Below are 24,400 nucleotides of genomic sequence, written 5' to 3' on the forward strand. Positions count from 1 at the left end.
CTTGTTTTGGATACACAGTCCTCATCAGGACAGGGTTTTGCAAATGGAGGTTTACCATCTAATATTGGACTTAATATGAGCAAGTCAGCAAACTAACTAATGAAACATTAGCTCGATCACAGGCTTTCTAATGCTGCTGACATGTTTCTGATACAACGGTCCCCATCAGGATAATGCAAGAAACAAGATGAATATCCTCTGGAATATAGTTTGCTTTTAGGGATTAATTCCTGAAATTGGTGTTAATGTTAAAAGGTGCCATTTTGTTTTTCAGATGAATTGTGCGTTGCCTTGGTATCATATTTATGCTAGCACTATTCAAGATGGCTGACTGTTGTGTTGTTGCACTTGTTTCCGAGTCTGTGATACCGCATTGTATTTATTTCTACATACTCTCAAGTGCTTTGCTCATTTTTTAAGGCTTCTTCCTCGTAGTTAATTTTACTATATGACATAAAAATGTGCATCGGTTTTCCGTGATTTTAAACTTTGTGGTCTGAGTCCACTACAAAAAGATTTGATGCCAGTCTCTTTTTTAGAAAGTTTGTTTCTAAGAACCCTTGCGTCCAGGTTTGATTTGATTGGTTAATATCATTTTTGTTTCCACATCAACCAATCAGCTACAGGCTTTTTTAGAAATTTCCTTTCGTGAATTTTTGCTCAATTTCAAAGGAGTACCAGAGGCCAAATTAATTAAACTTGATTTTATTGAATGGATTATTGGCTTAAATTTGTATCCTGCTATGTATAATAATTGCCAGTCATTTTGTGACTCTAGTCAGACATGTATGTTAAATTTAAGCTTCTGGTTCACCGTTAAAGATTGTGTATTTAAAAATATCTCTTTGTTTTTAAAGTAGTGCCACTAGTCTCAAACCTGTTGACTTTTTTCTAGCCCTGTTACATAGACTTAAGCATAGTATAGCATAGCAATCAATTGTGCCATTCAACACCCATGGACCAATCAGAAAGGCAGGATTGGAGAAATTGTTTAGCTTATGTTGAACGAAATAGGTTTGTAATTAATGCATTGAGCAGTTTTTTTTAAATATAGAAATACTGCTTGTTTCAGCACTTTATACAATAACCTTTCTCTCTCATAAATCTCATATATCATTGTTTGACTCTAGCCAGCTGACATCTGTCAAAACTAGATTAAAGTCAGCATGTTTCAGACTGTAGAAATATATTATGATATATGCCTTTAGAATTGCTTCCAAGATTATATTGTGTAGTGCTGAACAAATAATATATAGACATCAGTCTGATTCAAAAACAGATCTAGATATTTTGTTTCATGTTTTTTCTGTTTTTTCTGTTTTTGCTATTCATAATCTTAAAGAATTTTTATACTTAAAGTTCTAAATCAATTAAATTATCCAACCAATCAAATGCTTTGTTCTGGAATATTTCTATTTAAAATTCAACTAGAATTGTCTTCTCACTTATAACACTGTTTTTGATTGGTTGCATAAATCAATTTGCTGGAACAATACTCATAGAAGAATTTATTCAGATCATAGATAATGTGAGAACTTGCAACAGGAAACAAAAAATCAAGATCAGGAATATAATCAGACTGTTTTGTTTTTTTCATGCCAAATTTTCATCTTGCTGTTTGTTGATTTGATATTTATTATATTTTTGTATTTTTCATCTATGCTCATTTAAATTTCATTCAGATTTTGATGTTAGCTTCGTTAATTATATATATTTAGAAAAATGCGTTAAAAATTTGGCCTATGTTTGTGTATTATTGTTGGGCAAATTTGTAAACAATTTTCATTGAAAGTAATTGATCATTTTCCTTGAAAGTTATTATGAATTGAACTTGAAAATTATTATGAAATTTCCTTGAAAATTATTCAACAATATAAGTTGAAAGTAATTAACAATATTCAGCAAAGTTTATTTATCATTTTCATCCCAAAAAAAATTCATTTTAAGTTCAAATCAAAAATTTGTTTTGTTATATTTTATCTAATATGGTTGTGGTATATCCAATTATTTTTAATTTAACTTATTTAACTTATCTCTTAATAATCAAAATTAGAAAGGGTAAGGGTATGGTTTATCTAATAGACAGTTATGAAGGGTAGGCTCTTTAAATTTCAAATTAGTAGTACTTCATGATTTAGAAAATTGTGTAAAATGTAAAACTTCAGTTCATTAGCTCAATATTCTATGGTATAAAATGTAAAACCCTCTTCCAGTTCATTAGCTCAATATGCTATGATGTAAAACCCCAGTTCATTAGCTCAATATTCTATGGTATAAAATGTAAAACCCTCTTCCAGTTCATTAGCTCAATATGCTATGATGTAAAACCCCAGTTCATTAGCTCAATATGCTATGGTGTAAAATGTAAAACTCTATTTCATTAGCTCAATATGCTATGGTATAAAACTGGATCTATTAGTTGTTGCTATGGTATAAAACTGGATCTATTAGTTGTTGCTATGGTATAAAACTGGATCTATTAGTTGTTGCTATGGTATAAAACTGGATCTATTAGTTGTTGCTATGGTATAAAACTGGATCTATTAGTTGTTGCTATGGTATAAAACTGGATCTAGTAGTTGTTGCTATGGTATAAAACTGGATCTATTAGTTGTTGCTATGGTATAAAACTGGATCTATTAGTTGTTGCTATGGTATAAAACTGGATCTATTAGTTGTTGCTATGGTATAAAACTGGATCTATTAGTTGTTGCTATGGTATAAAACTGGATCTATTAGTTGTTGCTATGGTATAAAACTGGATCTAGTAGTTGTTGCTATGGTATAAAACTGGATCTATTAGTTGTTGCTATGGTATAAAACTGGATCTATTAGTTGTTGCTATGGTATAAAACTGGATCTATTAGTTGTTGCTATGGTATAAAACTGGATCTATTAGTTGTTGCTATGGTATAAAACTGGATCTAGTAGTTGTTGCTATGGTATAAAACTGGATCTATTAGTTGTTGCTATGGTATAAAACTGGATCTATTAGTTGTTGCTATGGTATAAAACTGGATCTATTAGTTGTTGCTATGGTATAAAACTGGATCTATTAGTTGTTGCTATGGTATAAAACTGGATCTATTAGTTGTTGCTATGGTATAAAACTGGATCTAGTAGTTGTTGCTATGGTATAAAACTGGATCTATTAGTTGTTGCTATATGATAAAATGCTCATTTATTGTTGGTGTTCTTGAATACCTTTCTATATTTCTATATTTTTAAATTAAAAATAAATATTTCAGTTGAAAAGTCTTTTTTCTTTGTTGTGGAAGAATTCCTGCTTGTCTTGGAGAGACAAGGAGGGGTTGTTGCATTATCTCACTTTGGAATAATCCCATTAAGTAAAGACAATTGTCCAACCTACTCTCCCTCAGTATTCGAATGAACTGTCCCAAATTCAAGATGTCAGCCCCTATACACTTGTACTTATTTCCTGTATAGAGAAGAGTTTGGGAGACCACTGTTTTTATGAAGGTATGGATTTTGAATTTAATTAGGCATTTTTATTTGTCCAATACATTTATGTGTCCATATTGGGGACCATTCAACACAAATATGAGCAGCACACTCAATGGAGTGCTCTTGTTTAGGTTAGAATTTCCCAAATTGTTCAGCAATACCTCTGTCTATAATAATATACACAGTGTAACATTGGTCTCAACCAACTTCATAAACACTATTAAATACAAACACAAATAACAACAAATTGTAAAAAACAACATTTTATTTACTGTAACAATACATTGAAGAATATTATTTCAATAAGAATTAAAGATATACATGTAATTTCTTTCAAAGATTTAGATCAAGCTTTAGATAGCTGGAGTCATTGTGGTTCAAATTTAGACGTAACTGAGTTGAGCTATGCATTAAAGACGTTTTAAATGGCACAGGACGATAAGTAATATGAGTTGAGACTGACACAGTGTATAGAGTGGCTCAACTTATTAAGAGGGTTCACATTCACTAGAAAAAACTGTCACAAAATAAGCAAAATATAAAAATTGGTATCACAATTATTGAAATGCAAAAAAAAAACAAAACATCATTACAAAAGCAATAAATATCTACAGAAAAAGGTGCAAAAATTTCAATTTCTAAATACAATGGTCTCCCAAATTTAGGGGTGTTTTTTTTGGGTGCTATTTTCCTCCTTGTTAGCAGCAAGTTTGGTTCGGTTTGGTTTCAAATTGGTGCAAATTTTAATACATAATGCAAACATATACATACAATTATTATACAAAAAAAGCAGACGATCTTTTAGCTATTTTTAAGCCAATTTCACAAAGTGTAAGTCTTCAATATACAGAGAGGCTGTGTTGGATTGTTGTCATTCAAAATTACAGTATAAACATATATTGACTTGATCAAACCAAGCTTGAACAATCAAACACAGCCTTAAGGAGTCTTGGTTTAAGAGTTCTGTCTGGACAATCAAATCTATGTAGTCTTCATTATTAAATGAACTTTACATTGAGTTTTATTTTGATTTGATTATCCAGAGAAGTTTTAGCCTGTATCAGAACAATAAATCTACTTTATGTATGATCATCCAGTCTTAATTGAATTCTCTGTTACTTAGTATCACGGGAGCCACAAGTGTCCAGCCATAAATGATCAGACACACCCAGCTTGATGATATTTTCACCCAGACTGACGCCATGTTGGAGTTGAGAGTGCTGAAGTCGGAACTTGGCCTGAAAATGAATGAAAGCAATTGTAGTCAAAGGGAGACAATTTGTGGAAATTGCAGACGCAATTTAAAAATGGCGTCTTTTATCATTTCTAAATGTTGAGGACTAACCTCCATTCCTTACTTGCATGCCTCAATTATCTTTGGTTGGCTCAAACCTCAATCCATGGCCAATGCTTGCAGCCATACTAAATAAAATATACTCACTTGTACCAATTGGTAAGAGTCATCATAAGATATAGGGAGCCCAAACATAACATAAAGTGGAAGAAACTGTAGCTATAGGCAACTCCCTCTTCTTCATTATCTACTACAGACTGACCTCCTTTCTCAGCTGATTCTCCTTCAGTTCCTACAATCAATCAATATATTTAGTAGCTTTCAACTTATCAAGATACATTATGACAAGTTATCAAAACATGTCAATCAAATAAAGAAAATCAATCAATCAAGTGAGCAATCAATTCAATCTAGAAATCAATTCAGTTTTGATATACACAGGTAAAATTCATTCAGACAGAAGCCCCACCTTAAAAAAATACTGTATTTTTCAACTTTTTCCTTAGAACTATGATATAAATATTCAACCATATTTTTTAATATAAAATACTGGGTCAAGTATATGTAAGATAGGCTTTCAGTTTAAGGTTACTGATTATTCTAGCTGTGGTTTTGTAAGCAAAGCTGATATAACTTCACACACTGTTTACATTAACAATGGCAAGATATTTCCTTTAATTTATTTTCTATGGGTAACTTCTCTCATTCCAGATCTAACAACATTCTTAGTAAATTGCGTTCACCAATATAACCAATCAAATGCTCAAGTGTAAATGAATTCTTATAAAAAAAATAACTGAGCTTTCATGTTTAAGTTTTTCAGATCTAGAATGTGTGACAAAGCCCATAGGAAAAAAATGAAACGAAATATCTAGAGCTAGTATTTCTATAACACAAAACAAATAACAACATAAATATGAACTTTTAACTAAGTTATTTTAAAGAACATGTGTGAATAAAATGGATGCTAAGCAAGTTCAAAGTTCAAAGGTGAAATGTTAACAGTATATGTGAATATACAAATTTGTCTTAATGTGACTAACTCTGCATTCTTAAAATTCAATACTGAAATTAGTAACTAAGAGATGAATAAATTACATGCAATGTAAAGTAAAAGGGTCACTTTCCTCAATCTAAATCTAACAACTTATATAAGAGAGATGTGTTCACCAATTCAACCAATCCAAATTTTGTCAAATCTAGAATGATCAAAGTAACCCACAGAAAAAAATGAAACACATTGAGATGCATTTTAATCAGCAACAGAATTAGCAAAAGCTCTTTGTAAATTTCCAAGAACTGCAGAATCAACCACTTTAAAAAGGACATAAATTATACCTGAATTTTCATCTGCAAAATGAACAAGAAAATTTTCAATAAATACTTTTTGGGAGCAATTGGAGTCTGGACTTGCAAGTCTACTTTTTAATCATACAAATTAGGACTGGCTTTTCAAGTCTACTCTAAAAATATTTGTTTTCTGCGATCTTAGTTTAATTTAGACTGGACTTTCAAGTCTACATTTTTTTAGTCTCAAGCGCTTGTACAACATTTCATTTGAACTTTAAACAGAATTGTGAAATATAAAAGCAAGATTGCACTCAGAATGGACACATTTCTTCTAAAAATTACGGAAGAATAAAAAATTCAAAATGGTGGATATGCTACCTGTGTCTGTTTGGAGGATTGTTTTTTCAGATAAGGTCAATTTTCCAACTTGACTGTTAGTTGATGTACGGATACTGAAATAAAGATATAAATATGACCAAACTTGCCAAAATATAGTTAGGAAACACCTATTTTCACTTGCAAATGTACACTTTTGGCAGAATTTTCAATGAAAATAGTGAAACATGGAATGTATTTTGCCTTTTAGTTGGCTTGAAAGTTGCCGAGGGGCAATGACAACGGTCATGCTTGTTTATCTTTGATGGCTTACCTTGAGTACAGCACAGCCAACAACCAAATGAGCATAGCTACGATACCCTGCCAATCAAATACTACCAATTTACTGTTGTCTCCAGTGTTAGTTGATGTAGAGTTGACTGGGTTCACTACTTCTGATAGACTAGGGTTGCAGGATTTATCTGAAAATCAAACAAGCCCATTAATATAATATGGCTGTCGTCTGGCTAATGGTCTTATTAACTGTAAATGTGCACACAGCAAAGCAAACTTGGCCAATCGGGCCTATAATATTTTTTGTGAAAGTCCCTCTGACTCGGGCCTACTCTTGCATTCCCAACACCCACAGGGTGTAACCAAGGGCAACACTTACTAGGATTGTTAGTCATGGCCGTCCAGGTCAAATACAGGGTGTAGCAAGAGATCAGAGAAGCTTGTAGTAGTCCAGATCGAGGTTGGTCTGAAATACAAATTACAAACTTCATAAACATAGTGACAAAACAAAGCGGTTGGCTTGATATACAAACTTCCTAAAAAACAATCTTGCAAAATGAACAACACTTTTTAAACAAAAACACATACCAGTTTGCCATGGGACAAATTTGACCAGTTAGCCCAGTTGATGATTCACTTTAATTGTATATGAATCAGGTACTAAATTTCAATATTGAAAAGAGTTATGGGTATCAGTAAGCACTCACTTTCTTGTATTTTTGGTAGGATTGAAACAATGCTGATAACAACACACAATATCAAATTAAAACTGATAAAGAATTTGTGGAGTTTACAATCTTCATTCTGGAAGAAGAAAAAAAAAATTTCAAATAGTTTCAACTATTGCATGAATTGGTAACTCTGTTAATAAGAACTCTTGGTATTTTTGGCACGTTTCTGTCATCAAACCCTTATGTAACCAGTTTGGCAAAGGGGGTGCCCATAATTCCAATATTTGTACTCAGATGTACAAGCTTGCTGAACAGTTCTGAGCAATTGATAGATAAAAGATTATACTTACATTAGCATAGTATAGGTAGAAGAGCGTTACCATGGCGATGGCAGCAATGTAGAAGAAAATCGTAAAGAAAAACAGTCCTAAAACCAAATTTAAAAAAGACAAATTAGTACTGTAAAAATACAAAATAGTACATTTACAAACAACTTTTGTTTAAGAATTACATTCATGTCTGCCTCTAGGCAAGAAAAACGAACTCCTCGGTCCATGCCTCTGTGAGTCAACTTACCAAAGTAGTAGCATTTGTTTTCACTCTCTTCATATTTCTCTACCCACGATTCAGCCCAGCCGTGAGCGAAGTCAACCAATAAAATCAACTGGATCAAAATAAAGATGAAGCCCCCAATCATACCAATTATCATCCAAGCTGCAACAAAAAGAAAAGGAAATACATTTAAGTGTGCAATGAGGGAAATTTTTTCAAATCAGCAGCATTAGCACACTAATTGACAAATAAATTCAGAGCATTAGCAGCACAGAGTGTGTATATTTGTAATTATTACCCACCTTGTCCAAAAGCACCTCTTGGAATAAAGAAAGCTCCAACACATAATCCAACCATAATTAGGATCTTAAAGAACCAAAATCTAAAAATAGAAACAGAATTTCCCTTATGATACACTGTTTAAATGATATAGTTATAAAGCTATGCAATTTACCAATACACTTAACACTTTTGCGTATGAAAACCCAGTATCCCGTTTGTCTATAATATAAATCTTTTCTATAGATATTCAAGTTACCACTACCCTTAATACTTTTCAGAATGGTATTGAAACAACATGTTTATGGCTAAACAAATCTTGTTCATACACTCACCCATTTTGAATTCCTGATCTAGGATCTTTGGAAGTTTTAACCGCTATCATAATGATGGAAAAGAGGAAAAAGAAGGCCGCCATTGCAAAGCAGACTCGATATACAGCCAAATATCCCACGACATTGTCACACTGTTCTTTCCTGAACACAGAATTATCAAAATTATCTGGTCCTATAAAATTCTTACACAATCCTGGAATCTGTAAAAGACAAGAATGGGAATTAGACTGACCTATTTTGGGTTAGGCGCCGAGTTCTTAAAATTCAGGCTTAAGATGATTTTTAATGAAATTCATGTTCACTTTCAGATAAAATTGAATAATGAACAGTGAACGTTCAAGGTGAGTAATGTGAACATATATCTTTTCATGAAACGCTTCACTGATGAAGTTTTTGAAGAATTACATGGTCCAAGACCTTAATAAACACCAAAAATGGCAAACTTTTGCAAAAACTAAAAACGTACATCATCTAGTTTGTCACGCAGTCCAGGATCTAACATAACTGCAGCAACAATAGCTCCAATTATTAACATCAGGGCATATCCAATTCTTGATGCTGTTGAATTCTTACATGATGGACAGCTGGCACAGCATAAACTACACGCTGCACTGCCGCAACAACATGCTGCCTGAAAATATTAATATCAATTTTGGTTTGTTAGGTTGTGCATTTTATTTTTAATGTTTTTATCTGGTTTTAAAATTGGGAAAGGTTTGGGAGGGGTGGGGGAATTTATCATTAAGTTGTGGGTTAAAAAATTCCAATGGCTCTTTAAAAATTGAATGGCGACAATGTGTGTTCTATGGCTGAAAAGAAAATGGGCCTGTATAATTTATTTTATTTAATCTAAAAGATGATAAGCAATTTTATGATGATAACAAAGCCATTGTTATGCGTATTGTTATTGCGAAACAAGGAAATATTGCCTTCGCCTCGTCATTAAAAATGGCCATAAAAACGATCGTATCCACCAAATGTCAAAAACTTACGGTTCCAGCAAGACCTCCTATAATGCACCCCATAATGGCACGGTTAGGTTTGTAATGAAACGTATATTATGAAAGATATTTCAAAATAAAATCGTGATTATGAGTCAATGGTTTTCTCTTGTTTACAAATTCACCCAAGATGGCGGATTTAGCAATGACGTCATTGGTATATTCTATTTTTACACCGATTTTTTTTGTCTTTCAAGACTTTTAACAGATGTTTTTCTTCCTAAAAAGGGCTAATCATCGTGGTAATATGCATAAATTTGCTTATAAATTGATATTATTGTGTTTTCTGCAAAATTTCGAAATTTTTTGTCATTTAACAGCGTTAAACGGTCTAAGGGAGAAAACTCTTTTTAAGAAAATGTACAATGGCTCTGACAACAGTTAACTTCTAATTATGTAACTTCATTTGATTAACAAGGAGGGGTGTTTCTGTGTGCGACGACGCTCTCTGTAGGATAGTGCTGCCCCCTCACAACCTGTAGCACTGTTTGATAGTGATCAAGTCATTTTTTGACCACTAGAATTCGTAGAATTGTGCTCACATTAAAACGCATTCAAAGACTGCTTCATACAGCTTATGAATTGTGAACCCAAACGATATCTCGGTGCTAAAAGACTGTTTGACCCTTGGTATTTTTGCTTCCCACGTTTTGTGATTGGTGTATGAATAATGTAAATTGTTCTAGTGATAAACAGAAATAATAATATGAGTTAATTGGTGTCAGCAGTTTATCATGACTAAAATTATAACTACCAAATTTACATTTTATATATACCTCCGCCCCTATCATATTTACATTTTAAATTCTCTTTCAATGGACTCTAGCTATTCCTCTATGCCTTCTTTTGCTAATTAGGGGGCTTCTCTACACATCGGGGACTGAACGTTAGGGTGGACGTGGGGGAAGGTGGGGAGGGGGGGGGGGGAATGAGGGGGCTTAAAGACCACCGCCCCTATCATAATTCAATTTAAAAATTCTCTTTCAATGGACTCTAAGGGCCACATTAAGACCACTACCACCCCTTTCCTAATTTTCCTTTTTCCTCGTTCATTTGGACTGAAATTCTTCTACATGTTGACGTAGCATTTTTGTGACCTTGAGAGATTTCGATTCTAATCTTGGTTCCATAATGCCGAAATACTCTGAAATGCCAAAACTAATGATATGGCGGAACTTCTGTCAGGGTTCGTTTACAAAAATAATAGATTCCGATGGTGAAATTTTCCATAAAGATCAACGAAATCCAGTTGGAAATCGGTAGATTGGGGAAGGATGGTGCGTCGAGACACCCCAGGCCTACGCCCTACAGTAACATTGACTCGTTCCTGAAACCATAAACCTTAGATGACACCCAAATTGCCAGAAATTTTAATCAATAAAAAAATACGGCGATTTTCCGATTAAAAATGCTAATAAACTTATATAAATATGTGGACGAACGGGAGTTGGCCAGGATTTTACTATAACAGACTATCTCCAGAACCACTTGATACAAAATGAAGGCAGTTTTCATTCTTCTGTGTCTGGCTGTTGCCGCTTTCGCTGTTGGTAAGTTGATCTTTTCTTCAATCTCTTTTTGATATAGAACTTGTTTGGATTATTTGCACTCATTTATGATTGCGTTATAGATATTGAGGATCTCATCTACCTGCTGATTCTTGGACAAAACCTCTTGGTATTGATCTTCCCTGATTATCCCCCCCCCCCCCCCCATTAACTGCTGAGTTGACTGGAATAATGAGGATACTTTCCACCAGTTGGTCCGTGAACAAACCTTGTGGTTCCAGATTTTCGCACCCATTTTATGTTGACGGGATTTGTGGGGACCTGTCTTTGATCTTCCCAGGATCATCCGTTGCAATGTACGATGCATTATATATTTTTTCTCTCCAGATGTCAATGATGATAATTTAGAGTCGGCTTTCGCCTCCAGACGACATGTCTTGGCAGCACGAGAGATTAAGTAAGTTAATTTCTACAGTAACATTCTAATAATATAGTAACATAGACCGAAACGTCTGCCTCTTATCCAGCCTCTGATAGCTATTTTGAAAGTTGTGCCGGATAAGAGGCAGATGTTTCGGATTAATAGTTACAGTGCTCTCCACTGACCCGAGGTCATCTTATGCTGTTTACATGAGCTTCGGATACAAAAACCTCATCAGAATACCTTATTAACACTGAATTTACATGTTTATAGAAGTTAACTGTAGTCTGATGCATTATACATTTTCATGAAAAGAGTTTTCTCCCTTAGACCGTAAAACTTTCTAAATTTTGCAGTCAAAGAAATGTAGACTTTCCACTTGAGAACATAACTAATAAGAGCAAAGACAGCGACCTCACGAAACACGAAACGCTTTGTGCATGTGGATTCTCTTGATAGGAATTTGACCTTGAAAAACTCATTTGCACTGTGGCATATTCCCACTTTCACGAGTTCATTTTATTTCAGAAAACGACCCTCAGGTATGCTGAATGTCCTCCCTTGTGTGGGTCCCGGCGAGGATTGTTTTATGTTGCAGGCGTGCTGCGATAAAAAAAACTATTACTGCACCAGCTTCCTAAATGGCGTCTGCAAGCCAAAAGACGCCAAGTATTATAGTCTTTATAATTGATAAGGTCATAGGTCATAGTTCAAAGTTCAGATGCTGCATTTTGTCACGTTGCGTCATTTATCTCGGCAATTTCTGCGCTCAAATATAAATTTTTGTCAGCAAAATAGCCGTCAAGACTTCGACTGATAAAATGCAGTATCTGAACATCAGCCGGGCTCATCGTCGATCTACCAGTAGTTGCTGTATTATAGCTCATTAGAGAGAGCATCATCTTTTGGTGGATATTTATCTTGGATTGCGAATTGAACATTTATTTCTCTTGTATAATCATCGTTGTATTTATCATTAAAATATTTTAAGCCTTTTGCGATATGGTTTTGAATTATTTGAGTGCATCGCGAGGTTATGGGTGACCCATTGGATTGTCTGTTGTGCTGTTAAAGATTCTTATAGACTAGAATCTGCAGAGGAGGCAATTGAAACAGGCCCTCCCAAGCCCCCCCCCCCCCTCCCATACATAACGACTGAAAAACACATCAAAGTTTTAATCATCCTTATTTTTACAAACATTTCCGAAGAAACCGATTTTTCTGCCTCCACAATCCAGTTCTCCACAGCAATGTTGAATACCACTGCATTCCTCGTTCATTCGGGAACATCTACCCAGCTTCCAATGGATACCCCATTCTCTCTTCTCGGCGCTCCTAAATCAAAGGTAATGGGGATTTAAGAGGACTGAAAGAAGTTTTACAGAAGCACAAGAGACCAACAAATGCCCAAAGACTCATAGAGGCCCAAAAAGCTCATGGAGGTTCATGCAAGTGTTTGTCCCTTAGATGTTTAAAGTTTTACAGAGGTACCAATGTTTACAGAGCCACTCACCCCCCAAAATGGTAAGAAAGATCTCCTACCTTTTAAGTACTCTATCAATATGGTCTGCAACAGTATCAACGGCATCTCTGGCACTCAGTTCCTTTGCTACAAAATACAAGTCATGAAGCATGAACATAAAATATGGTGAATTGGGTACCGTCGACCAAAGAAACTTGCCGAAGACAAAGCCGTATTCGGATTATGTTGCCCCCGCCCCCCACCCCCCCACCCTTTTAGGTGGATATTATAATATCCTTACATGCTTTTCGAACCCATTGCTACCATAAAGTATACATAAACACCTTACCTTCAGAAACCAAAACCAAGGTTGCCACGAAAGCGAGAAGTAACACAAGCTTCATTTTGTATATGTCCTTGCAGCTGTCTGATACAGAAATAAATTAAGTCAAAAATAAGCTCCGAGATATATATTCCATTCTCAAATTTCATCATTCCTAATTAGGTTTTATTTCTAGCATTTTTGATTGGTTATTAATATCATTGCAGCCAATCAGAATCGGAGATATACAACCCGTGACAGTAAGTGGTTAATTGTCCGTCATTAGAGTTAATAAATGTCATTTGCCTGATAATTTGGGTGTATGAACTTTAGAATGCTGATTCTAGATGGAACACGTGGCAAAAGTGGAGGAGGAGGGGGATAGAGAGGGAGGGGGGAGGTCGGGGGTGGATGTGTGAGGCTGATGATGCAGTGTCAACACGTCTAGCTTGAGCATCTCGAAATCCCCATTCCCCAACCGATCAAAACACCGAAATTCAGATTTTGTTCAAACCAACCGAGAGCCATCATCGTCGTGGCTCGGTAATATTGTAGACGAACCGTAAGCAGGATGCTAATTCTGAAACGTGTTGAGGTCAGAAGCAATGAAGTTGGAACTGCTGGTATACCCCTACATATGTCCATGTTATTAAGTTCATCTTTTATTCAGCTAGATATTATTAGAAGGACCTTTCATGACTAATGGATAATTGGTCTTTGAATTGGTAGATGTAAGGTCATTCGAAATGTTAAATTTAATGCCACTGAAATTCATTCGAGGTTGGACCAATTGGTCGTGGTCTAGTTTGCTATCAATTAAGCTCGAGATCAAGGCCTAGCTGGCCATTCTGATGAAAAAATAAAAACAAAAACATAAATGGTGGAGGCGGGTGAAATACCAACAATATTTTTTTCTATAAAATAACGATTTATTTAGATACAAAATCTGCAAATACAAAATTACTAATGCATGCTGTTTTAATTTGATTATCGTCTGTCGTTATCTCGGCTGTTATCATCGTCACGTTTGTCGTTATCTCGGCTGTTATCATCATCTCGTTTGTCGATATCTACGCTGATGTCATCAACATCATCACGTTTGTCGTTATCTCGGCTGTTATCATCATCTCGTTTGTCGTTATCTCGGCTGTTATCGTTATCTCGGCTGTTATCACCATCACGTTTGTCGTTATCTCGGCTGTGTCATCATCATCATCACGTTTGTCGTTATCTCGGCTGTTATCATCATCTCGTTTGTCGTTATCTCGACTGTTATCATCATCTCGTTTGTCGTTATCTCGGCTGTTATCATCATCACGTTTGTCGTTATCTCGACTGTTATCATCATCACGTTTGTCGATATCTAGGCTGATGTCATCATCACCATCACGTTTGTCGTTATCTCGGCTGTTATCATCATCACGTTTGTCGTTATCTCGGCTGTTATCATCATCTCGTTTGTCGTTATCTCGGCTGTTATCATCATCACGTTTGTCGTTATCTCGACTGTTATCATCATCACGTTTGTCGTTATCTCGGCTGTTATCATCATCTCGTTTGTCGTTATCTCGGCTGTTATCATCATCTCGTTTGTCGTTATCTCGGCTGTTATCATCATCACGCTTGTCGGTATCTCGGCTGTCGTCTAATCTGTAAAATAAGCATAAAATCTCCAAAATTCAACAGTAATTCCAGTTTGGATTAATAAAATAAGAAATAGAATTTAGCTGTTATCTAGTAAAATGGCAAATCCAATTTTTGGCAACACAAAAATAGCAATTTCTACCTTTTTGTGAATACTTCTTCAACATCAGCTCCGAATTCATTGAGTTCTTTAGCGGCATCTTCGCCAAACTGGTCCAATTTTTTACCAGCTTCTTCTGCGCCGTCTCCTGCAACCAAAATGTAGATATATATGAGAATTCTCAACATTAGGTATTCATTAGCATAAAATGTTTTATCAACATACTCGAAATCGAAAAGAAAACAGACTCGTTACCTCTTTTCTTAGTAAAAACATCAGCAACATCTTCACCAAATTCATCAAGTTCCTCGCCAGCATCTTCTGCTGCGTCACCTCGTTTTTGATCGGCTCTAGAATGTACAGCAGTATAATCTTACACGAAGCTCAAATCTTGTTGCTGCCATGTTCAAAATCAAACGTTTTTCGAGCATCAAAAGCTTTACAAAAATCGTAAAAGAGATGCCCACCTTCGTTTCTTGGTAAAAACATCAGCAACATCTTCGCCAAATTCATCAAGTTCCTCGCCAACGTCTGTAGCTAAATCTCCTCGTTTTTGATGGGATCTGGAGTAAGAAATCGTGGTTTCAGAACTTGGACATCAAAAGGAGACCCATCAGGATCAAAAAGATCAAAGAAATCAAAAGCTTCCTAAAATCTCAACAAAAAAAAATTCCCACCTTCGTTTCTTGGTAAAAACATCAGCAACATCTTCGCCAAATTCATCAAGTTCCTCGCCGACGTCTGTAGCTAAATCTCCTCGTTTTTGATGGGATCTGAAAAGGAAATCGTGGCTTTAAGAATTTGGACATGAAAGGGAGAAACTATGGGAGATTAGAATGATTAACGTCATCAAAAAGTTTCCAAAAAAAAAAATCTTAAAAGAGATGCCCACCGTCGTTTCTTGGTAAAAACATCAGCCACATCTTCACCAGCTTCATCAAGTGCCTCACCGACATCCTCTCCTAAATCACCTCGTCTTTCGTGGGATCTGAAAAAGGTAATTTTGGCTTTTAGAATTCTGAAGGCGAGGTATCAATAGCTTTCCCAAAATCATTAAACTTGATCTTTTACTTACCTTCTTTTCTTGGTAAAAACGTCTTCAACATCTTCACCAAATTCATCAAGTTCCTCACCAGCATCTTCTGCTGCGTCACCTCGTTTTTGATGGGATCTGGAAAGAACAGCAACACACATTACACAAAACTCAAAGTTAATTACAGTTTTCCAAACATCATAAACTCTACTAAAGATAGTCACAATCAAAGGCTGTCGTAAAATCGTGAAAGATTGCTATAGGCCTACCTTCGTTTCTTGGTAAAAACATCAGCAACATCTTCACCAGCTTCATCAAGTGCCTCACCAACGTCCTCTCCTAAATCACCTCGTCGTTGGTGAGATCTGGAATAGGTTATTGTGGCTTTTAGAATTATGAAGGGGAGGGTAGCGATAGGTATCCGTTGTTTCAAGCTTTCCAAAAATCATTAAAACTTTATATTTTGCTTACCTTCGTTTCTTGGTAAAAACATCAGCAACATCTTCACCAGCTTCATCAAGTTCTTCTCCGACATCTTCTGCTAAATCTCCTCGAATATTAAAAACTCTGAAAAGAAATTTGGATACCTATTTGTAAGGTTTCCTGAACTGGATCGTACTTGCTCTAGATATGAATTGAACGATTTGGTATTGAATCGTCGGAATTTCCTTTAAGCTACCCAAAACATGCATAAAGGGAAGTATCTCCAAGAACACTTACCCTCTGACAAATCTGGCGATGATATCACCAAGGTTCTTCTTTGAATCTTCAGCTGTGTCATCAACGTCAGCGACTATGGAACCTGTGAATAAATTGTAATGGTGAAGTCCGTAACCCGTTCCATAGAACCCGATTTCATCTACATGTAAATCTTTCCAGTTACCCACATCACTTATCAGAGTCCGAAATTGCAAGAAAGCTTCTGTCATTATGAAGCTTAGGGCAATCCCTACCAGACTATATATGGTTCTAAATAGGCAATTGGTATGCAAGACGGAACCTGGCATGCTATACCGACTGCATAGACTCTTGGCAGTTCTAAAGGGTCTATTCTATCTTCAAAGTGACTGTTCATTCTACTTACTTCTCTTCTTTTTGTCACCAATTTCCAAGCTATCGTCTTCCCTAAAATAAATAAAGAGTATATTGTCAACAGCTTGGTTCATGTTCCTCGTCAATGTGACCCGAAAGCTGGCCATGAAGTATTTGATGTTACCCACAGTGGGTATAGGTACCACGGGTTCGAAACAAAGCCATACGTGATCAATATATTCTACGATTTAACATTGCTGATTCAGATTCTATCGAGACAATGAATTTGGTGAAAATATATTACCTTTTGGAAGATCTCTTGAAAATTTCCAATCCTTCATCAGCTTCTTGTGCCACTTCTACAGAGGTAAAAGAAATATTTCCAACATAGAATGATGCTCTATCATCAGAATAATCCTATATAGGCTCATGGAAAATCCGCTCATTAGAATGAAACCAAGCAGTCCTTGTAGTGTTATCACCCACGCTGGGATCAAACGCTGATCACAGTAGTGTGCTAATTAGTGATAAGAATGAAATCCTAGGGGCCCTTAAAAAAGAAAATAAAAATGCATGCAGGTACTCACCTAATTCGAAAGCGTTTTCAACATTTTGGGCAGTGTTTGCAAGATCTTTTCCGACATCATTTACAGCGTTTTCAATGTTGTGTTCGGCTTGCGCTAGTTCATGAAATATAGGTCCTACAAAAAAATCGAAATCCGAGATTGATAGATCTAGTGACCATTATGGATAAACACTGATATTGACAAGGCATATTTGATATTGCGAACATGTGATTCGGATATGAAAGTTTAATCAGATACACTCTACAAAAATGTCTTTTCATTCGGTATACACACTTTATTTTTCTGATCGTTTTATAGTACTTACTATTCTTGGTCACTAGACGCACCACAAATCATTATAGTGTTCAAGTGTTCTTCAATAATAAAACAGCTTACCTGCAGACACCATCGAAAGTGCAACCAAAACAGCGACTGGAAATAACAGCTTCATGTTGATAGTCCTTACAACCCCTGGAGCGTTCCAATACCTGTCTGTCTCAACATGGCAAACGTTGGCATATATATCTGATTTTTTGCAATTATTACTCCTATTCTGGTTCCAAAATACGACAATTCCACTGGCTGAAACTCGTCCGGTCAAAAGGGTTAATCATTAAACGAAGTCAGTACATTTTTGACAATTGCGATTTGATTTTATTCGGAGTGATTATCATATATAATGAATTCATCCGGTACACCTTTTATGTTTTAAAAATAATGATCGACCTCCATTCAAAGTGAAATTTTGATTCGCAGTTGTGGTCTAAAACGCAGTATAAGCAAATTTCGAACGCCACAGTGCAATCTTTGTCGACCTTTCTGAACTAAGAAATAGTAGCTCTAGGGATTATATTAGATTTATTGTAATATATCCACAATTTACAGGGTCCAAAGCCTAAGAGTACAAGAGGAAAGGAGCCGAGAGAAAATTAGAGACTGGCAGAGAGATGAGGGAGCCAAGAGAAAGTAGATCAGACCGGAATAGAGAGTGAGAGAAAGAGGGGTCGAGAGAAGACACATAGGAATAGAGAGAAGATAGCAGAGGAGACAGGCAGAAGTAGGGAAAGTATTTGAGACAGAAGTAGACAGAGGGACCGAGAGATAAAGCAAAGGAGACAGAAAGTAGAGAGAGAGGAACGGGGGAGATAAATCAAAGGAGACAGAAAGTAAAGAGAGAGAGAGACCGAGAGATAAAGTAAACAGAAGTAGAGAGAGAGAGAGACCGAGAGGTAAAGTAAAGGAGACAGAAGTAGAGAGAGACCGAGAGATGAAGTAAAGGAGACAGAAGTAGAGAGAGACCGAGAGATGAAGTAAAGGAGACAGAAGTAGAGAGAGACCGAGAGATAAAGTAAAGGAGACAGAAGTAGAGAGAGACCGAGAGATAAAGTAAAGGAGACAGAAGTAGAGAGAGACCGAGAGATAAAGTAAAGGAGACAGAAGTAGAGAGAGACCGAGAGATAAAGTAAAGGAGACAGAAGTAGAGAGAGACCGAGAGATAAAGTAAAGGAGACAGAAGTAGAGAGAGAGAGATAATGTAAAGGTGACTACAGAAGAAGAAGAGTTACGCCGAAGTAGAATGAAGTGAGATAGTAGAGGAGCCAGACACTAGTGCCTACAGGAGAGATTAGTGGTTTGACAGGAAAACAGATGGTAGGGAGTACAGAAAGGTGAGGAGGTAGGAAAACCAGATACAGAGAGGGTATATGGGGTATTCTCTTATATTGAGAGGTACTCATTGTACCTCCGTGCAATGCTTCGAATTACAGTACTCCGAAGACTTATTATGGAAAGTTGATTTCCTTTTCTCAAACCGGGTTAATACTGTACTACACTTTCGATTAAAATTGTATTTTAAAACATTTTCATAATTAGTCTCAGTGGTCAAATGAAATTGTGATGAATTCTCTCCCTTGGAGTAAAACGTATATAAAACGTTATCCCTTTCTCCATTCCCAGGACACAGGAAACGATATGAATAAGCACGATGGTTCCTCAAGAGGGTGTGAGTCAGTTTTTACAACGACCCTTGATACTGTAGATGGATATTCTGACTCGTAAACCTTTGTTTCACCAATAATGTCACAAAAGGCCCCCACCCCCATCACCTGACATAAGGCATTGCGTCGTTTGTCTTCGTTAGCCCAATAAGAGGAGGAAATGTGAGGTCGCAAAACACAATAAGAAGCGGACAGTAGGGCGTAAAACTCCATTTTCAAACAAAGACAATGTTAAAATGAATAAAAAGAAATAATTTCTTAGCCTAATCATAACATTTTATTTTTATATGATGAGATTACAGATGGAATTAAGCGAGATTCTCGAAGTATTCTTTGATAGCGTCCACTTGGCTTTCGTACTCTTGCCCTCTCTCGACACATGTTCCACCTTGTAACCAGTTTGAGCAGCGGTACTTGTCCTTGTCGCAACATCCAACTCTCATATTACATGGTTCGCCAACCTGGTTACATCGTCCGTGTAAATCCAACATGGCTCTCTTCACCCGTGGGTCTCTGGAAATGAAGCAAATACATTGGACTCTGTTGAATCAAGTACCCGCTCTGGGTTCACAGACCCACCCCCTTAGTTGCTACCCTATTTAATTATTTATTTCATCTCTCATCATGCAAAAGTGCTTTAAATATTGTAAATTGTCGTTATTTTTAGATTTTTTCATAACTTCATGATAGCTTTAAAGTGACAAAAATCGTATTCGAACAAGTCTGCATATCCAATACTCGACATCCCCTGTAGATTTAGATTCATTATTATAACATGATAGCTTTAAGTTGATCAGAGAATGAAAAACATGGATAAAAGGACTTTATTTTTTTTGACAGATATCACGAACATAATTTTCTTTTACATTTCAAAGATTCGTGTAAAAATGTGGATAATTTAATAAGGCAACTCCTTCACGCATCTGCCATTCAAGAAATTGCTACAGAACATTTTGCCGCAACAGTCTTGGAACATGTGGCACATGTTATAAAGGCGAGAACATCTACCGCCCATCATTTTTGACCAGTATAAATCCAGCATCTTCCTCTTCCCAACAGAATGACCTCTGAAATGGGAAGGAAAATGCTGGTCTTAGACTGATCAGGGGAGTAGTGTGTTTAAAGCTATCATGCTTTAATTACACTGGAGTTAATTTTTAAAAAGAAGCCCGCTTGTCCGCAGTATTTACTACGGAGAAGCGAAAATGTCCTGATGGGTAGAAAATGATCTTGACCAGAGATAGCAAAGCATTCGAAGCACCCCCAGAGATTATTTTTTACAGATTTGCCATGAAATATGGTTTAATACTTACTGAAGAGTTCCGGATTCCAAAACATGTCTTTTTAATTCCAAAGCAGATTTGACAAAGTCTTCGTTCACCTCTGAAACAAAAGTTATATTCAGTTTTCGTTCCTGAAATTTTCTCCCAGATTTCAACGAAATACATTTTATAATTGCATACAAACCAAAACTCCATATTTTCATTCTGAAAATTGATACACTTGGCTGAAATTGAGCTTTATCAGCTACCCCAAGTAAATTCTGTGAAATTTTTGTTATAATACTTTTTTGAAGTGAAAATATGCAAACGTTCTTTTAAAAAAAGATTTGAAAATCTTACCAACGGCGAAAGCGGTGACTGCCAAGCACAAAAGGATAAAAACTGCCTTCATTTTGTCTGTAGAATTTCTAAAGTGAAGATATTGGGATAATTCGAACCTATTCCGCTTATATAGGCCACTTTATTTACATTTTTAATATAAAAATCGGTGCTTAAGCCAAATTGAGTAATTTTCTTATTTATCCATTTGAATTACCATGATAGCTTTAATATGAATATTCATTCTCGCTCGCAACACCTAGTGAGTTGTTCTGCAGTGTTTTTGATTGGGTCGCTGATTTGAAATTGACCAATGACAAACAAGTTATGGTCAACCGTTTTTGGTGTGCTTAATTTGTATGGAATGTTGTCTATAGACAGACAATGAATGCAATTGAAAAAGTGGTCGTAATTTTGTATAAAATTACCGTAATGTCCATCTGTTAGTAGGATTTTACATTTTAAATTGAAAAAAAATGTGAAAAATATTCAAGTTGTGGGCAGATGAAGTGGTTTCGAATGAGATGCCAATTTTGGAGTTAAATTGATGTCAACGACACGTGGGATTCAATTGGTGAATAAAGCTGAAGAAAAAAAGATGGGGTGGGGGGGGGGGGGGGGGTGCATTTTGAAACTGTGAATATTTGTAATGGTCATATTACGTTTCTTTTTAGTTTCGTTTGTGCATATTATGTTCATAGGTTCCACTCAACCGAAATCTGACAACATTCCTCGGAATATTCGATATAAAAAGAAAATGTCTGACGTAAAACTCCATTAGATTTCCTAACCTCCTGTCTATAGAAAGAGTTTAGCCCTATTTTAACATAAAGTGCCAATCGGTCATTATCATTTTAGTCCCTCTCGGTCAATGGTAAGCCATTATTGTATTATTTTTAACCTTTTGAAATAGTCTATGAAAAAAGCTACTTTATTTCAATTAACTATTTGTAGATCGTTCGGTTACTGACCCCATAGGTTTTGAAATTTGGGTCAAAGGATTGCCTTGAAATAGCACTCAACAATCTCCGTCATCATATTTTGTTTGATCATGGATATTAGCACCTTGCGGTATGCCATTATCATTATCAGAACATTTTGGTGCATTCTTTTCCATTTCGTCAATTATGCCGCTTTCGCATTTTAGGCTCACCTTAAAAAGTGGGCGTTACCGCTTCCGGTTTGAATTTTAATGGTGGATTAAATCTAGAAATTCGCTTGAATTATTATAAAAATGGTATGTATGTTGTTTATAACGAATATCCTTCCCTAGAAATCATACAGGACATACCTCGTACACGATTTTATCGAATAGGGTCCAAATTTGCTCTTGATTTCATATTTCAAATGCTTTATTTCTTATTTTACATCGGCAATAATGCACTACTTTCGGTTTCTTTTCGTCGCAAATGGCGATGGAACCACAACTTGCAGGACTTTCTATTGTTATGTGACTGTGGTAGCTTCTGACCAGGAAATTTATAGACAGTTTTAGCATAGTGACTACTACTAATGCTTCACCAATCCTTCAGAGTCGGCCCGGTGTCAGATTACACCTCCTAATACCTAAATGTTGTTCATTCATTGTAGAGGTTCAGATTTTGTGGAGAATTGGATTGCCCCGATTGGGTGTTGGCTGAAATTAGTACCTTGGCCAAGATGGTAAGTAGGGGTTTAGTTACTGTCAAAGGTGTAAGTTTTGGGGCTTATCTCTGCATCTTTGGAACTTGGATACTGTTACTTCTAAAATGCATTATCAACTAAAATTCAATGTTAAAATGAAGCACACTTTTTTCTTTAGACATCAGTGAAAATGAAGTTACTGTGTGTTCAAGTTTTAAAGGATCTTCTGGGAACTGATATTGATGTAAGTATATTTTGTATCTTTTTTCGAGGATGGACTGTAGCTGAATTAGTAAGAGTGTAGGAATCTTGATGTCAATCTGTCTTATAACCTTGACATCTTTCCTTTTTTTTTTTTTGCAGTATGACAAAGTTTCAAAGTTAACTTCTGATGCCAAATTTGGTAAGTTAGAAACCATATTTCCATTATGTTATGGTGGACTCAAGTGCATTTGTTCTAAATGGGCCTGGCTTTATGTTCTACAGACTGTACATGTTAAACTTCATTTCATTTCAGAAACTGGTGATGTCAAAGCCAGTATAGCTGTTTTATCATTTATTTTAACCTCGGCAGCCAAATACAACGTAGATGGTGAAACTTTGTCTAATGAACTACAACAACTTGGTCTTCCTAAAGGTTTGTAAATTAATGTTTTTATCATTCTTAATCTCTACCAAGTATCACTAGATCAATGCCAAGAAGTTTTGCCAAGGACCAGCTGGTAGAAAGAACCTGTGTTTGTCAAATCCATTTTATGCGTGTTTACTATATTCTGAATATTTTTGTAATAAAAATTCAATTGATATATGTGTAATGAATACGCCTCTATTTTCAGAACATTCCACATCATTATGTAAATCTTACAGTGATGCTCTAGAAAAATTAAAGGAACATTTACAGCAACAAAGTTTAAGATGTAAGGCATTTTTAGCAGGATGTTTCATTGAAACAGAATTTTTTTTTGGTCAAAACATTGTGCTTCTAATTCTGCTGATGGAAATTGGCAACACCATGAAGTGTTCAATAAGGGAAATTAGCTTTAGAAAATCCTAAAATTCATTTTGACCCAATAATACTCGCATGCAAATCTTGTTCTTATCCACTTCTGTTTTTTTCAGTATCTCATTTAGACTCGGTGCAGTGGAGAGTTGACTATATTCTTAGTTCTAGTGAGCTTAAGGTAGGGATTAAATACAATGACACAAATCAACATTCAACAGAGCTTTTTCCTCGAGCTTAAATGAGTTTGTCAAGAAACAATATCCCTGCACTCATCATAGTACCACAGCAGAGGGGTAGGGTTAACTTTCAGAGATGTTACCTGTTTTCTCGTCCGTTTCTGTTGATTCATGTTATTTGTGGTTATTTTAGGATGTAAGTGAACCCTGTGTACAGATGAAATTAAATGTAAAAAATCCAGATACCAACACAGTAAGCCCTGTAACCTTCACTGTACCAGCTGATAAATTTAGAGTCTTATTGAATGGTTGGTGATCCATTTTTTTTAACTGTTGTGAAATAAGTAGCAAAATGAGAGAGGGTTGTAGTCCAATAGGATGATGTGCTGTTGATATGATGTCACACTTGCCTTGTT

General features: G+C 35.8%; 4 protein-coding genes across 4 annotated transcripts; 1 reads left to right on the top strand and 3 right to left on the bottom strand.

Annotated features, from left to right (window-relative positions):
• Positions 1–3,714: 3,714 nt before the first annotated feature.
• LOTGIDRAFT_151397 (hypothetical protein) lies at positions 3,715–9,616 on the bottom strand. The gene is made up of 12 exons (XM_009048450.1): positions 9,488–9,616; positions 8,962–9,126; positions 8,496–8,695; positions 8,184–8,263; positions 7,906–8,043; positions 7,680–7,756; positions 7,366–7,462; positions 7,038–7,124; positions 6,699–6,846; positions 6,428–6,501; positions 4,907–5,051; positions 3,715–4,703 (listed from the first exon to the last, which is right to left on the bottom strand). The coding sequence occupies exons 1-12, from the start codon at positions 9,518–9,520 to the stop codon at positions 4,565–4,567; spliced, it is 1,383 nt and encodes a 460-aa protein (XP_009046698.1). The 5' UTR covers positions 9,521–9,616; the 3' UTR covers positions 3,715–4,564.
• Positions 9,617–14,279: 4,663 nt separating this feature from the next.
• LOTGIDRAFT_171879 (hypothetical protein) lies at positions 14,280–18,035 on the bottom strand (the record flags this gene model as incomplete). Its single annotated transcript, XM_009048451.1, has 14 exons — positions 14,280–14,859; positions 14,996–15,101; positions 15,209–15,303; positions 15,421–15,516; positions 15,631–15,726; positions 15,846–15,941; positions 16,029–16,124; positions 16,256–16,351; positions 16,458–16,553; positions 16,707–16,935; positions 17,071–17,111; positions 17,323–17,377; positions 17,606–17,719; positions 17,981–18,035. The coding sequence occupies 14 exons, from the start codon at positions 18,033–18,035 to the stop codon at positions 14,280–14,282; spliced, it is 1,851 nt and encodes a 616-aa protein (XP_009046699.1).
• A 1,803-nt stretch (positions 18,036–19,838) lies between these two features.
• LOTGIDRAFT_237898 (hypothetical protein) lies at positions 19,839–21,276 on the bottom strand. Its single transcript, XM_009048452.1, has 3 exons — positions 21,204–21,276; positions 20,895–20,964; positions 19,839–20,094 (listed from the first exon to the last, which is right to left on the bottom strand). Exons 1-3 carry the CDS (start codon positions 21,253–21,255, stop codon positions 19,890–19,892), a joined length of 327 nt encoding a protein of 108 aa, XP_009046700.1. The 5' UTR covers positions 21,256–21,276; the 3' UTR covers positions 19,839–19,889.
• A 1,496-nt stretch (positions 21,277–22,772) lies between these two features.
• LOTGIDRAFT_138080 (hypothetical protein) lies at positions 22,773–24,300 on the top strand (the record flags this gene model as incomplete). The annotated part of the gene is made up of 7 exons (XM_009048453.1): positions 22,773–22,844; positions 22,984–23,049; positions 23,169–23,208; positions 23,323–23,442; positions 23,642–23,722; positions 23,925–23,986; positions 24,178–24,300. Coding segments are annotated over 7 exons (564 nt in total), but the record flags the coding sequence as incomplete, so codon positions are not given.
• Positions 24,301–24,400: the final 100 nt, after the last annotated feature.

Source organism: Lottia gigantea (genome assembly GCF_000327385.1).
Source record: "Lottia gigantea unplaced genomic scaffold LOTGIsca_121, whole genome shotgun sequence".
In the NCBI taxonomy this organism is placed as follows: Eukaryota; Metazoa; Mollusca; class Gastropoda; family Lottiidae; genus Lottia; species Lottia gigantea.

What these genes read in the sequence shown, in the direction of transcription:
- LOTGIDRAFT_151397 (XM_009048450.1), bottom strand. Translation starts at nt 9,520, where the DNA reads ATGGGGTGCATTATAGGAGGTCTTGCTGGAACC. An exon ending in AAGAGGTGCTTTTGGACAAG is followed by an intron (nt 8,044 to 8,183) that starts GTGGGTAATAAT and finishes TTTTTGTTGCAG; the next exon opens with CTTGGATGATAATTGGTATG. An exon ending in GGCCATGACTAACAATCCTA is followed by an intron (nt 6,847 to 7,037) that starts GTAAGTGTTGCC and finishes TTTGATTTTCAG; the next exon opens with ATAAATCCTGCAACCCTAGT.
- LOTGIDRAFT_237898 (XM_009048452.1), bottom strand. Translation starts at nt 21,255, where the DNA reads ATGAAGGCAGTTTTTATCCTTTTGTGCTTGGCAGTCACCGCTTTCGCC. An exon ending in AGTCACCGCTTTCGCCGTTG is followed by an intron (nt 20,965 to 21,203) that starts GTAAGATTTTCA and finishes CTTTTGTTTCAG; the next exon opens with AGGTGAACGAAGACTTTGTC. An exon ending in TTGGAATCCGGAACTCTTCA is followed by an intron (nt 20,095 to 20,894) that starts GTAAGTATTAAA and finishes CTTCATTTCCAG; the next exon opens with AGACCCACGGGTGAAGAGAG.